The sequence below is a fragment of the Gopherus flavomarginatus genome, chromosome 2, assembly GCF_025201925.1.
Source record: "Gopherus flavomarginatus isolate rGopFla2 chromosome 2, rGopFla2.mat.asm, whole genome shotgun sequence".
NCBI classification, from domain to species: domain Eukaryota; kingdom Metazoa; phylum Chordata; order Testudines; family Testudinidae; genus Gopherus; species Gopherus flavomarginatus.
In genome coordinates, this window is record NC_066618.1 from 13,003,506 (window position 1) to 13,018,689 (window position 15,184).

General features: G+C 44.1%; 1 protein-coding gene across 2 annotated transcripts in view; it reads left to right on the forward strand.

Moving 5' to 3' along the window:
- The first annotated feature begins 3,303 nt into the window (after positions 1 to 3,303).
- DLEC1 (DLEC1 cilia and flagella associated protein) overlaps positions 3,304 to 15,184 on the forward strand; it is a 77,196-nt gene continuing 65,315 nt past the window's right edge. The window contains exons 1-6 of one of the 2 annotated variants that reach the window (XM_050942412.1): positions 3,304 to 3,381; positions 6,064 to 6,204; positions 10,303 to 10,459; positions 11,059 to 11,169; positions 14,411 to 14,607; positions 14,891 to 15,111. In XM_050942412.1, the coding sequence (XP_050798369.1) occupies positions 3,307 to 3,381; positions 6,064 to 6,204; positions 10,303 to 10,459; positions 11,059 to 11,169; positions 14,411 to 14,607; positions 14,891 to 15,111 (902 nt within the window). In that variant the 5' untranslated portion in view covers positions 3,304 to 3,306. Of the gene's footprint in view, positions 3,382 to 6,063; positions 6,205 to 10,302; positions 10,460 to 11,058; positions 11,170 to 14,410; positions 14,608 to 14,890; positions 15,112 to 15,184 lie in introns of those variants that run through there. The other variant, XM_050942413.1, reaches the window with a different exon arrangement.

Below are 15,184 nucleotides of genomic sequence, written 5' to 3' on the forward strand. Positions count from 1 at the left end.
ATTAATAAAATTTGTACTACTGTACTTGTGTGGGAATGTGAATTTATTAGATTAATGTTAATGAGAAACATCTGGATCATTTGAACTTATATCTATCTATATACACCTCTACCTCGATATAACGTGACCCAATATAACACAAATTCGGATATAACACAGTAAAGCAGTGCTCTGGGGTGGGGCGGGACTGCGCACTCTGGTGGATCAAAGCAAGTTCGATATAACGCAGTTTCACCTATAACATGGTAAGATTTTTTGGCTTCCAAGGACAGCGTTATATGGAGGTAGAGGTGTATATCTATATCTATATAGATATAGATATTCAGATATAGATATCTATATCTATATAGATATAGATATTCAGTTTACATATGTTAATAATGGCGGGCAGGGGGAGGGGGGGGAAGTAGACCTAATCTAAAATCTTTGAAGTCAGTGAGAGACTTTCAATTAGCCCTTAAATTCTGACTGCAGGTTCCTTATTTTACTCATGAACAGAAAGACTCCAGCTTCACTTTCAGATTCCAGAGTGAGTTTTCAAAGCAGCAGTTAGAAAAAACATTTTTACCTATAAAAACTGAACAGACCTGATTCATCAGTAATTGTGAGACAAGAAATATGAAACTTCACAAACTTATTTTGATAGTCACTCTTCAGTGTTGAATCACACATTATTTTAAACAAAAACATCTTCCCAATTGCCACTACTCTATCTGAGCTTATTTTTGGTCCACAGGAAAGAATTGTTAAAAGAATATTTGATTTTATTGACTTTCCAGGTAAGTGCATAGATGTTACAGTCAACTGTAACAGCAGATGACTAACAAACCTGGAGCCTTGAAGGACTGACTCATCTGCATGCTGACACTCCGGGCCAGTTTTAAAGACGAAAACATATGTAAGTTCACAGGGTGCCATCAGAAACAATAGTCATAATCCTTTTTTATGGGAAAACATTTGCATCTGGCAATACTAAATTAAAACTGAAACCGGTGCCAGATGACAGCAATTTCTCTGACTGGCCTTAGTCTCCTAACCAGGATATTTTAGAAACCCAGAACTTCCACTCCACGCGATAAGAAAATATGGAATTTTAATTTCCTAGTAAATGATGTGGTCTCTAGATTTTCTAAGAATCTAATTTGATAACATATTATACAAGGGAAATGCAGAGTTTAATGGCATGATGTGGGTAGGATTGTCCCATTTATCCTATTGTAATTAATTCATGCACTGCATACATATAAACACAACTATTGTTAGCTACATTGCTAGGGTGACCAGATGTCCCGAGTTTATAGGGACAGTCCCGATATTTGGGGCTTTTTCTTATGTAGGTGCCAATTACCCCCAACCCCCATCCCGATTTTTCTCACTTGCTATCTGGTCACCTTACATTGCACAGCAGCAGAGAGGAAAGAACTCAGGACTTTTTGCTTACTCTGAATGAATGAATGCCCACTAGCTAGGAGTAGCTTCCATAGGTGGTCTATTTTCTGCAAACTAGTTACCAAGGGGCAGAAGCATACATGCGCCTTAGCCAGTATTTGACACCGTCATGTATTTTTCTGCCCCAAAGCCACATTTAAAGAGGCCTTCATGCTGGTCAACTACCTTGTGGTTGTAGAAAAGTGATATGAATTACAGTACAGCTCTCTCAGTCTAAGTAAGAAGCAGAAAAAAGAGGGTGTGGCAAAATAAAAAATACTGGGAATGTAGTTATGGCAATGAGTGCGGTCATATTTTACCACCAAAATAAGACTGCCAGTACAACCACTATAAACATGTTCCAAGCTTATACAATTAAATAGGAACAGAAAAAAGGCAGGATCGACTGCTTTGGAGGCTGATTGTGGACTAAGAAGCCTTTCACTCCTAGGGAACCAGTTTATATTTCACGTATAATGGTAATGACTAAAAGTCATTCCCATCATATGGCTTATGTGACAGGAGATGATGATTTCAGTCCGCTACTACAAATCTATTATTGCTACCAGCACTTGGTGGCAGTCTCAACAGAAAGGGCAAGAAGTGAGTGATCAAGTCAATTGTATTATTTAATTATCTTTAGATGTGTTCTCTCCAAGTCAGATATGAGGTTCCTACTGTGTCTGCTTTGATGTTTATCGTAGGGCCTAATTCCAAGAAGTGTTGAGCACTAAGGCTCTCATTGGGCAGAGGGATAGCTCAGTGGTTTGAGCATTGGCCTACTAAACCCAGGGTTGTGAGTTCAATCCTTGATGGGGCAATTTGGGGATTGGTCCTGCTTGAGTAGGGGGTTGGACTAGATGATCTCCTGAGGTCCCTTCCGAACCTAATAATTGTCAAGACTACACCATTCATAATGACCATGTAAATTCTTCAGGGCTGTGTTCCAAATGTCCTGCTCCCCTTCAATCTGTAGGGACTTTCCCAATGACTTTAGTAGGAACAGGTTAATAAACCAATATTAGAGGCGGCTAAAATGTTTTGAATGAAATGATTTTTTTTATTGAAAAACCATTTTATTTTGGCAAAACTATCAGTGTTCCAATTTTTTTTTATTTTGGCATTTTAAATCAACATTTTATCAAAGGTCTTATTAATTTACATAACTGTTTTGATAAAGAATATTGCAAAAAATTACAAAAGGATCCCTATTAAGTTCTGCAAAAGAAATATACTTTGAAATTTCACATTTTTTCAGAATGTTTTTGTTGCATTGTAGACCAGTTCCAACTACTTTTATTATGAATATTACATAGTGGGATGGTGTCAGGAAGCCTCATAGTTTCTCCATTATTGAGGGGGGGAAGAGATGGCGGTGGGTGAAATGGGATGCTAGCCCAGCTGTAATGTGCCTACAGTGATCTGAGACAGGAAACTCCAAGGCTACCAGGAGCACCCAGAGCTGGAAGTGTGGCCTTGAGGGGAGCGAAATTCGGGGTCATAAGCCAGGGGCTAGGTCTCAGGCTGGGGGGACAGAGGCGATTTCACAGAGATGGGGAGAGCGACAAACACAGCTGGGGGGGTATAAACACTGGATCCCTGTTCCCTGCTCACCCCCCGTGAGGGCAGCTCTGCGCTCCCTGCTGCACCCGGGGGTGGTCTCCCCCTTGGCCCCAAGCAAGGGGCTCGGTGGCGGGCCAGGGGGAGGAACCGGCTGCTGGCTGGGAGGAGGCGCCGTCGCTAGGGCAGGGAGCTGGTAAACGGAGCAGGCCGCTCCCTTAGCAACGGGCTCGGGCCGAGCCTCCCCGGTGCGAGCGGCGGCGGGGCCGGGGCCCGGGCTGCCCTGGCCTGCGGGCCCCGCGCTGGGCACAGGCGGGGATGGCGGCGGGTGGAGCCCCCAGCAGCCCGGAGCCCTCCATGTACAGACACAGACCCGCCTCCGAGCGGACTCAGGTAACGGCCCCTGAGACCCTGGCATGGCCGCCGCCCCCCCCCCCCCACCCCGCCACCCCAGAGACCGACAACCCCCGGCCTGGCCCTCCCCGCCTCAGAGATCACCCCCCCACGGCCTGGCCCTCCCCACCCCCCAGAGACCTACCCCCCCCCGGCATGGCCCTCCCCGCCTCAGAGATCAACCCCCCCCCACGGCCTGGCCCTCTCCCCCCTCAGAGACCGATTCCCCTGGCCCGGCCCTCCCCACCCCCCAGAGACCTACCCCCCCCCGCATGGCCCTCCCCGCCTCAGAGATCAACCCCCCCCCGGCCTGGCCCTCCCCCACCCCCCCAGAGACCTACCCCCCCCCCGGCCTGGCCCTCCCCGCCTCAGAGATCAACCCCCCCCCCGGCCTGGCCCTCCCCACCCCCCAGAGACCTACCCCCCCCCCGGCATGGCCCTCCCCGCCTCAGAGATCACCCCCCCCCGGCCTGGCCCTCTCCCCCCTCAGAGACCTACCCTCCCCCCGGCATGGACCTCCCCGCCTCAGAGATCAACCCCCCCCCCCCGCCTGGCCCTCCCCACCCCCGGCATGGCCCTCCCGCCATCAGAGATCAACCCCCCCCCCCCGGCATGGCCCTCCCCGCCTCAAAGACCGAGCCCCCCGGCATGGCCCCCCCCCAGAGACTGACCCCCCCGGTCCCCCTTTGCCCCCCCTCAGAGACTGACCCACCCAGCAAGACCTTTCCCCCTCTGAGATTGACCCTCCCAGGCCAGAAGGGCCCTCCCCCGCTCAGAGATTAACACCTCCCCCTAGCAGGGCCCTTCCCCCTCTGAGACTGACTCTCCCCCCCACAGCAGGGCCCCCCCGCGCCCCCGGCATGGCCCTCTCCCTCTCAGAAACCAGACTCCTCCCAGCATGGCCCACTCCCCCTCGGAAACTGACTCCCCCAACAGGGCCCTCCCCCTCAGAGATCGACCATTCAAGACCGACCCCCCCCCCTCCAGGCCAGCAGAGCCCTTCCCTCTCTGAGACTGACAGCCCCCCCAGCAGGACCCTCCCCCACCCTCTCAGACCGACCCCTTCTCCCCAGCAAGGCCCTCCCCCCCTTAGAGACCAACTCCCCCAGCAGGACCCCCCTCCCTGAAAGACCACCCCCCCCGACAGAGCCCTCCCCTGCCTTCACAGATCAACCCCCTAACCTTCCCTCAAAGACCAACCCCTCCCCCCCCCACAGGTCCCTCACCCACCCTCAGAAACTGATTACCCCACCCTCGCAGGGCCCTCCACACTCAGAAACCCCCCTTCCTCACTCTCCAATACTTACCCCCCACAGGGCTTTCTTCCCTCGAGACTCCCTCCCGAGAGATCAACACTTCCCAGAGGCCCCTCTGCCCTTAGAGACCCCTCTCCTGCAGGCTGCTCCACAGAGACACCACCCCTCCACCCTCAGAGACACCCCTCTACCTGTGATCCAATGCCTCAAAGTTGAAGTTAGACAAATTCAGACTAGAAACATGGTGTAGATTTTTAACAGAGTGATAAAACTGGAACAGTTTACCAAAGGTCATGGTGGAGTCTCCATCACTGACCATTATAACATCAAGATGGGATGTTTTTCTAAAATATCTGCTCTTGGGATGGGGGTGGGGGTTCTATGGCTTGTGATATACAGGAAGTCAAACAAGATGATCATAACAGTCCCTTCTGGGCTAGGGATCTATGAATCACAAAGAGCAAGACATGCACCCCAGCAGCCCATTTACTGTGCTTGGACACCGCCCCATTCAGAGCTCCCGCAGGGAACCTCTTTACCCTACTTGGATAGATCCCCCCATCCTATCCAGAAAGACACCCCTGTACACACACTCACTCTCAGACATGCCCCTCTTGGACCTTCCTGTGAACCGCCCTTCTGTGCCCCTGTAGTATCCACTCCAGACAGGACCATCCTTTCCACCACCATCTGACACTCCCTCTATCTCCTAAATCCCCCCTCTGTCACACCCCAATTCCCCTCCAGATAGGGCCGGTGCTTCCATTAGGCGACCCTAGGCAGTCCCCTAGGACACCAGGATTTAGAGGGTGGCATTTTGCTCGCTTCCCACGGAGTGCGCGGGAGCTTCCGGTTCCGCTCCCGTCGTGCCGCCGAAGAAGGACCTTCTGCCGACATTTTGGTGGCAGCTCAATGACTGCTGCTGTTGCCTGCAGCATTTCGGCGGAGGGTCCTTCTTCAGCAGCGCGACAGGAGTGGAACCGGGAGCTCCCACGCGCCTCGTAGGTAGCATGCAAGATGCAAACCCCCTCCCCCCCCCCGAATTCTGCCTAGTGTGCCAGAAACCCTGGCACCGCTCCTGCCTCCAGATAGTCCGTCCCAGACAGAGCCTTCCAGTCCTAAACAGTCCACACCTAGCCAGCCACCTACCCAGCCATTCTCTGGAGGATCTGAATGGAATTCGCTTTTGCAGCCTATATCTTTTTATAACCCAGATACACAGGGCTTCTATATCCAGAACATTATGTACATAGTCCCCTTTCTTACCAAAGCACTGGTAATCTACTGCTGTAGAACCAAATTGCTGCTTTTACAAATTGATTTAATCACTGTTGCATGTACGGTTTAATATTCATGCCCCTCACCCTCAATCCTGTCTCTATTTCTAAAGATTAACAATTTCTCACCCTAATTTTTTTCTCTTCAGGACATTTCCCATTTGTTAACTAGCGTCTTTAAGAGCATGTATACTGCAGATGTTATAGGGATGGACACTGGAACAAATCTGATCAAGTCCCGTGGAGGAGACAATCCCTATCATGAGAAGTTTGTGGAGGAGCTGCAAAAAGTAAACAAATAAAAAACAAATTAGAGGCAATTTTCAGATCTGTTCTGAGATTTAGCAAAATGTTTATCGATGTTAATTCAGACCTCCCAGGAATTTTTTTGCAATGGTTTCCTAGAATCACAGACATTTTGATGAGCAGTTTGAATGTTAGTGGCAAATACCCTTCTTGAGACCTGATGCTCCTAACGGTTGTTCTGGGAGTTTTTTCAGATATGAATTAAAAAACAATTATCTTTAAAGTTCCTAAACCACAGCCTACTTTTACCCTACATTCTCGCTGCAGTTTCAAGTGGATGTGATAGTCTTCTTACTATCCTTCAATAAATTGTTATGTGGTATTGCTGTGTGCTCTTAAGGAGCTGCTGAATGGAGTGAAGTGATCCTTATATAACCATTTCCTACCTCACTGATGGGTTGTGATACATAATTCATTAATGTTTGCACAGCACTTTTGAGACAAAAATGATGAAAAAAGCTATAGAAGTGCAAAGTATTTTTTTAATCATATTCCTTCAGTAGGTGCTGAATGAGGATAGGAGACAAGATCACTGTTAAAACGAACAGATATTCTGATTTTGGCAACAGATTTTAATTTTGTGGACACTAACTATCTCTTTGTACTATTCACAGACTCATATATAACTCGTGCCTCTCCATATTGAGGGGGGACACATTTAAATGGAAAGACTCATAGACTCTAGGACTGGAAGGGACCTCGAGAGGTCATCGAGTCCAGTCCCCTGCCCTCATGGCAGGACCAAATACTGTCTAGACCATCCCTGATAGACATTTATCTAACCTACTCTTAAATATCTCCAGAGATGGAGATTCCACAACTTCCCTAGGCAATCTATTCCAGTGTTTAACTACCCTGACAGTTAGGAACTTTTTCCTAATGTCCAACCTAAATCTCCCTTGCTGCAGTTTAAGCCCATTGCTTCTTGTTCTATCATTGGAGGCTAAGGTGAACAAGTTTTCTCCCTCCTCCTGATGACACCCTTTAGATACCTGAAAACTGCTATCATGTCCCCTCTCAGTCTTCTCTTTTCCAAACTAAACAAACCCATTTCCTTCAGCCTTCCTTCATAGGTCATGTTCTCAAGACCTTTAATCATTCTTGTTGCTCTTCTCTGGACCCTCTCCAATTTCTCCACATCTTTCTTGAAATGCGGTGCCCAGAACTGGACACAATACTCCAGTTGAGGCCTAACCAGCGCAGAGTAAAGCGGAAGAATGACTTCTCGTGTCTTGTTTACAACACACCTGTTAATGCATCCCAGAATCACGTTTGCTTTTTTTGCAACAGTATCACACTGTTGACTCATATTAAGCTTGTGGTCCACTATGACCCCTAGATCTCTTTCTGCCATACTCCTTCCTATGGAGTCTCTTCCCATTCTGTATGTGTGAAACTGATTGTTCCTTCCTAAGTGGAGCACTTTGCATTTATCTTTATTGAACTTCATCCTGTTTACCTCAGACCATTTCTCCAACTTGTCCAGATCATTTTGAATTTTGACCCTGTCCTCCAAAGCAGTTGCAATCCCTCCCAGTTTGGTATCGTCCGCAAACTTAATAAGCGTACTTTCTATGCCAACATCTAAATCGTTGATGAAGATATGGAACAGAACTGGTCCCAAAACAGAACCCTGTGGAACCCCACTTGTTATACCTTTCCAGCAGGATTGGGAGCCATTAACAACTACTCTCTGAGTACGGTTATCCAGCCAGTTATGCACCCACCTTATAGTAGCCCCATCTAAATTGTACTTTCCTAGTTTATCTATAAGAATATCATGAGAGACTGTATCAAATGCCTTACTAAAGTCTAGGTATATCACATCCACCACTTCTCCCTTATCCACAAGGCTCGTTATCCTATCAAAGAACGCTATCAGATTAGTTTGACACATGACTTTACCATGTGTATCCCCTGCTCAGTTCTCCCTCGCCCCCCCCCCGCCCTGTGCCCAGCATGGAGCCTCTGCACTCTCCCCACCCCACCAACGTTACCTGCAGAGGGGGCTCTGTCCTTCTTGTGAAGTGCCTAACCCTTCTCCCCAGCACGTTTGGCTGCTCTCCTTGGCAGCCGGCCCCAGGTGGGAAGCGGGATGGAGCCATTTCTCATGCAGCTGAAGCTGGCTATTGAGGGTCACTGACTGTACAGTGCAGCAGCTGCCTGAAAGAGCCTGTCTGGGGACATGGTGGCGGCAGAGGGCTGCCCTCTGCCTGGACCCGGCTGCTGGGGATAGTGGCCAAGTGAGCTGGAAATGTGCCTGAGGGGAGAGGGGATTCGGGCTCACTTGGCCCCTGTCCCCAGCAGCCAGGCCCAGCTGCGGGGCAGCTTGCCGCCTCCCCAGCCAGGCTCTCTCAGGCAGCCACCATGCTGCACAGAGCAATGACCCTGAGCAGCTGACATGAGAAGTGGCATGAGAAGCTACCAGGGTCAGAGGCTGAGCAAGCCAGGGGACAGGGCAGCGGGAGAAGGATAGAGCCCCTCTCCTTCCCCATGCTGGCAGCCCACGCAGAAATCTGGAGTGGCACTTGACCCTGGATACCCCCCAACGCATCGCCTGTGCACAGACTGCAAGACAGACAAGCATGAATTTCAGATTCTATATTTTTCTCCTTAAATGAGTTTCTTCAGAAGGTACCGGTGAATGCAGTCTGCTTTTTCTTGACAGTATCTGAGTAGTATGTTTGAATGATCTCTCCTCAAACATTGATGTCTTGTCTTTTAAAATAAGATGCTTCCTAAAAGAAGTAGTTAGCATTAAGATAAACCATGCTATAAGAAAATTATTTTTATTTTCTTTTAAAGTGGATGGTGCTCTATCCATCTAAGGAACTGGTACAATATGTGCTCTATATTCAGTGCAAATCAGAGCTTTACAAAATCCACTTTCCAGATTACTATTGGAGATCAGAAAACTTACAAGTTAGAGGTGGGTGAAACTGAGCCATCAACTCAGTTGCAACTGCAGATTTTAAGCTTTCAGGTTTTGAAGGTTTTTTAAAAGTTGTTTTTAGTCCTACATCTGAACAGATGTGCAGTCTTTCTGAGTCTGCAAACAGGTTATCTTAGAACTTCTCTTGTTGGAGTAGCTGTGGAATGAAATCAACAAGACTTTGGTCATTTTCACAGCTGATATTGAAAACCAGCAGAAAAAAAATTGATGATAAATGCTATTTTGTTGAAACTGAAATTTTCTCAAATCCAGAATGGAATTGGGACATCAGGGAAGAGAGACAGAGAGAGAGACAAGAATAGTCAATAGCAGGGGCGGCTCCAGGCCCCAGCACGCCAAGCGCATGCTTGGGGTGGCAAGCTGCAGGGGGCACTTTGCCGGTCGCCGTGAGGGCGGCAGGCAGGCTATCTTCGGCGGCTTGCCTGCGGGAGGTCCACTGGTCCCGTGGCTTCGGTGGACCTCCCACAGGCACCGCTGCAGAGGGCCCGCTGGTCCTGCGGCTTCGGCGGACCTCCTGAATCTGTGCCTGTGGGAGGTCCGCTGAAGCCGTGGGACCAGCGGACCCTCTGTAGGTAAGCCGCTGAACGCAGCCTGCCTGCTATGCTTGGGGCGGCAAAATGCCTAGAGCCACCCCTGGTCAATAGCCTGCTATTTAGGACACTCATCTGAGATGTGGGAGACTTGTTTCAAATCCCTGCTCTGAATCAGTGAATTAAAAAGCTTTCTAGTAACTAGGAGAGAGAGAACACTAAATTTAATTATATACCTGATATAGTAGCTGGAACACAAGCAGGGTCCAAGCATAGCACCTTCACTCTTTCCAGTAGCAGGGGCTGAAGGTCAGGCTTCTCAGTAGGGTATTGCCCCTGGAATTCATTGGTAAAAGGGCTCCTTTCATCATATCTGTCTCTGGTTATAAAGTTTAGTAATCTGACTGGTAGGCATCTGGTAAATGTTTCAAGCCCCACCACAGGTTAATTGTTCGAAAATAATACACTCTATTCTGAGAGTTTATTCTTGTAAAGCAAAAAGAAAACATTTATTTTTCTGTTACATGTTCTGACATTATTAATATTTTCTGATAGCTAACATATATTTATTTATTTACATTCACCAATCTACATGCCAGATTCATACTGAATATAACCATCGACTGACAGAAGTTGACATGGTAGAAAAGCACATCATTCAGGCAAGAGCTCGAGCCACAGCAGCAGAAGAAAGGGCTCTGAACATGTTGACGGTAGATGTTGGGGAGGACTTCCACAACATTGGATTGCCACCAGGTGAGGTTTCTGGGAACGTTCCCATAAATGTTACTGGGATAGGTATCTGGAGCCAAATTCAGTGCTCATTTAAGTTAATGGAAAGACTCCCATTGACTTCAGTGAACTTTTGATCATGGCCTTTATAAATGCCAGGCTTTAATACCACTTATACTAAAAGAGCAGCTTTGAAACTGCAAGGAGAGAATTAAAAAGAAAAAAATTAGCCTTACATAATAAGAAACTAATTGGGCAGGTCATTTTCAGTTCCTGAAACCTGCCATTAATGGTTCTATACCTTAATTTTATTGCAAGCATGTATAAACAGCTGTACAAAAATCATTAATACAAATGTCTTCACAATTGCCCTGTTGATAAGTGTTATTACAGGCGGGGAAACTAACACAGAGATTAAGTGATTGGCCCAAGGCCCCAGAGCCACGAATCAGAACTGAATGTAGAATTCTGGAGTTGTTTGATTCAAGTTCTGTGCTCAGTTTACAGACCACATTTCTCTCCAAAATACTTCATTGTAGTGATGTGAAGGAGAGACAACAGAAATGTGGACTGACCATTGTTACTGTATCTTTTTGTTTGTTTTTGTTTTTTTTATATTGTAGTGAAATCCTCCTTCAGATGGTGTGTGGATAATGACCTTCTCAAAAAGCATAATTTAATCTGCCCTGAAGATTACATCACTGATAGAATACCCATTACCAAAGCACCTAAAGGTAACTTTTAAAGCAGAGACTAATATGGATTTCTGATAATGCTCTCTAGGACATGAAGAATTAGACATGGATACGCTGTGCATAATGTTCTGTACTTCTGCCTAATGAGCAGAAGCACAAAGGGCTTTACCATATGAACATTTAGTTTGTGGCAAGCTGGGGTGTAAATCTACTGTGCTGTAACCTGCTGTGCACTAAGTGTCCATGTAGACCATATTGCTGTGCACTAATAGTTCTCTAGTGCACTTTAATGTACCCTGCTTTGAAATGGGAATAGCTTAAAGAGGACGATGGAACATTTAGTCTATGCCAGCCTGGTCCACGTAGACATTTTGTGTGCTGCAGGCTAGTGTGAGATAGATTTGCACCCAGCTTGTTGTGAACTAAGTGTTTATATAGACAATCCCTAATATTTAAAGTACTAAGAATTGGCTTAAAGGACACAGTCAAGATATGACATTTGTAATATATTACAAAAATTTTCCTTTCGGTGTAACTAATAAATTATTAAAACTGCAATTTGTTTTAAATATCAAATTTACTTTTCATACCCAGTGCTGTTTGTTTAGTTTTTTCAGCTCACTCACTTTCGACAGTGGACCTGTGGTGGTTGGTTTCACCCAGTGGTTCTTCTGCACTAGAAAATGTGGCTATATTTATGTGATAAACAGAGCAGAGAAATAATTTAAATGAAAACAGTTTTTATTTTAAAAATGTGTTCTGATTAATCTCTGTGCCTTTGTTTTAGAGCTGATCAAAAATTTTCTAACAGGATGGTTTTCCATCTAAAATGCTGATTTAATTAAATTGAAATGTGTTATGGGAACATGTTAATTTTGTCTGAACTTTTTATGGGAAAGTATCACAACTATTTTGATACTGTCAAAATATTTAATTTTTACTTTATCAAGACTTTTTTTCAATAAGTTGAAATGATCCACTTTGATTTTATCATTTTGACATATATAAACAAAACATTTCAATAAGGTCAAAATGAAATATTTCAGAACATTTCATTTTGCAAAAAAATGCGTGGTTTCTACTTTTTGTCCAAATTAGGGATGATATGAAATTTCAAATCTTGGAATTTCATTAGTGTGAGAATTCCATTTTTTTATCAACTCTATTTATTCATTTGTAAAGTGGAGATAGTAATTTATCTACCACAGAGGGGAGTTATAAGGCTTAATTAACTGTTTTTAAAGCACTTTGAGATCCTTAAATAAAAGATGTTAAAGAAGTTAAGTGCAGTGTTGTTGTAACTGTGTTGGTTCCAGAGTATTAGAGAGATAAGGTAGGTGAAGTAATTTATTTACTTATTTCTTATATTTTGATCATTGTAAGTTTGTCCTAAATGTTATCAGTATGATTTATGATTGAAACAGATTAACGTACTTGAACAAAATAAACTGTAAATATGAGTAAAACACTAGAGCAGTTAAAGATTTAGTTGGTTTGCTAACTCCAAGACCAGTCTTTTATTATTAATAATTATGACTGTCAAGCAATTAAAAAAATTAATCACGATTAGTAGCGTGATTAATCGCACTGTTAAACAATAATTGAATACCATTTATTTAAATATTTTTGGATGTTTCTACATTTTCAAATATATTGATTTTAATTACAACACAGAATACCAAGTGTGCAGTGCTCACTTTATATTTGTTTTTTATTACAAGTATTTGAAATATAAAAAAAAAAGAAATAGTAGTAGTCAATTCACCTAATACAGGTACTGGAGTGCAATCTCTTTATCGTGAAAGTTGAACTTACAAATGTAGAATTATGTACAAAAAAACTGCATTCAAAAATAAAACAATGTAAAATTTTAGAGCCTACAAGTCCACTCAGTCCTACTTCTTGTTCAGCCAATTGCTTCAGACAAACAAGTTTGTTTACATTTGCAGGAGATATAATGCTGCCAGCTTCTTGTTTACAATGTCACCTGAAAGTGAGAACAGGCATTCTTGTGGCACTGTTTTAGCCTTTGTAGCAAGATATTTACATGCCAGATGTGCTAAAGATTCATATGTTCCTTCATGCTTCAACCACCATTCCAGGGGACATGCATCCATGCTGATGATGGGTTCTGCTCAATAACAATCCAAAGCAGTGCGGACCCACACATGCTCATTTTCATTAAGTAAGTCGGATGCCACCAACAGAAGGTTGATTTTCTTTTTTGGTGGTTTGGGTTCTGTAGTTTCCGCATCAGAGTGTTGCTCTTTTAAGACTTCTGAAAACATGCTGCACCCCTTGTCACTCTCAGATTTTGGAAGGTACTTCAGTTTCTTAAACCTTGGGTCGAGCGCTATGGCTATATTTAGAAATCTCACATTGGTTTCTTCTTTGCATTTTGTCAAATCTACAGTGAAAGTGTTCTTAAAACAAACAACATGTGCTGGGTCATCATCTGAGACTGCTATAACATGAAATATATGGCAGAATGTGGGTAAAACAGAGCAGGGGACATACAGTTCTCCCCCCAAAAGTTCAGTCACAAATTTAAGTAATGCATTATTTTAACAAGTGCCATCAGCGTGGAAGCATGTCTTCCGGAATGGTGGCCGAAGCATGAAGGGGCATACGAATGTTTAGCGTATCTGGTGTGTAAAACCTTGCAATGCCGACTACAAAAGTGCCATGCAAATGCCTGTTCTCACTTTCTGGTGACATTGTAAATAAGAAGCAGGCAGCGTTATGTCCCTTAAATGTAAACAAACTTGTTAATCTTAGCGATTGGCTGAACAAGAAGTAGGACTGAGTGTATTTGCAGTCTCTAGTGTTTTAGATTGTTTTGTTTTTGAGTGCAGTCATGCAACAACAAAAAAAATCTACATTTATAAGTTGCACTTTCACGATAAAGAGATTGCATTATAGTCCTTGTATGAGGTGAATTGAAAAATACTATTTCTTTTGTTTATCATTTTTACAGTGAAAATATATGTAGTAAAAATAATATACCCTTTGATTTCAATTACAACACAGAATACAATGTATATGAAAATATAAAAGAACACCCAAAATATTTAATAAACGATAGAATACCAATTGAAATGTAACAGTTTGATTAAAACTGTGATTAATCACGATTAATTTTTTCGAGTTAATTGCATGAGTTAATGGCAATTAATCGACAGCCCTATTAATAATGTTTCTCTGCTTACAGTAAGCTTCTAAAATGAATACTTTTCTCCCTATTGCACAGAAAATGTCAATACTTTTCTTTGAACTGCAGGAAAAAAAGAGCCTGACTATATCAAGGAGACGCTTAGTTTTAAACAACACATTTCTACAAGTCCAAGGGATCAGAAACATACAGAAATCCCACACTTGAGGAAGACATTAGACAGTCTGCCAGATGTATCTTTATCCACCTTAACGCTGTCTTCAACTCCTGAGCCTAGACATCAGACTAAGAAACCATCAAGTAAGGTATATTTCAGATATGTACTTTGTTTAGCCTGTCAAACAGTTTAGGACTTATTGCTATCCCTGTAGAAAGAGGCAAGTCCTTGCATGTTGCTATTTTAGTGTAAGTAGTTGCTGTCCGTGTTGAAGAAGAGAAAAATACAGTAGTTTGCTGAGGGTGAAATTCTTTATTGATACATAAAGCCTAAGTAATCAGGAATAGGTATTTTATATAACTCCTCCACTCCCCCAAAGCTGCTGTATTTTGACACTGAATTTTGCATCACATTCTCTGTTTGTTTCAAAGAAATCTAGCTCCTCTCACAAATCAGTCTGGAAAGATGATATGTACAAAGCAGATAGAGAACAAGACCGTGTTTACCTTGCCAGACTTGAGAACCGACACAATTACCTGAAGAATCCACGCTTTTTCCCACCAAATACTCTTAATGGAGGAAAATCTCTTATTTTTCCTCAGAAGGAGGTAGAGCGAATGATAACAGGGAGAAAAGTGGCATTTGATGAAAGGTACGTACCTTGACTCTTGACTCAGACCCTGATCGTGCAGAGAGATTTGCTTTGGAGTTATTACGGATTTATA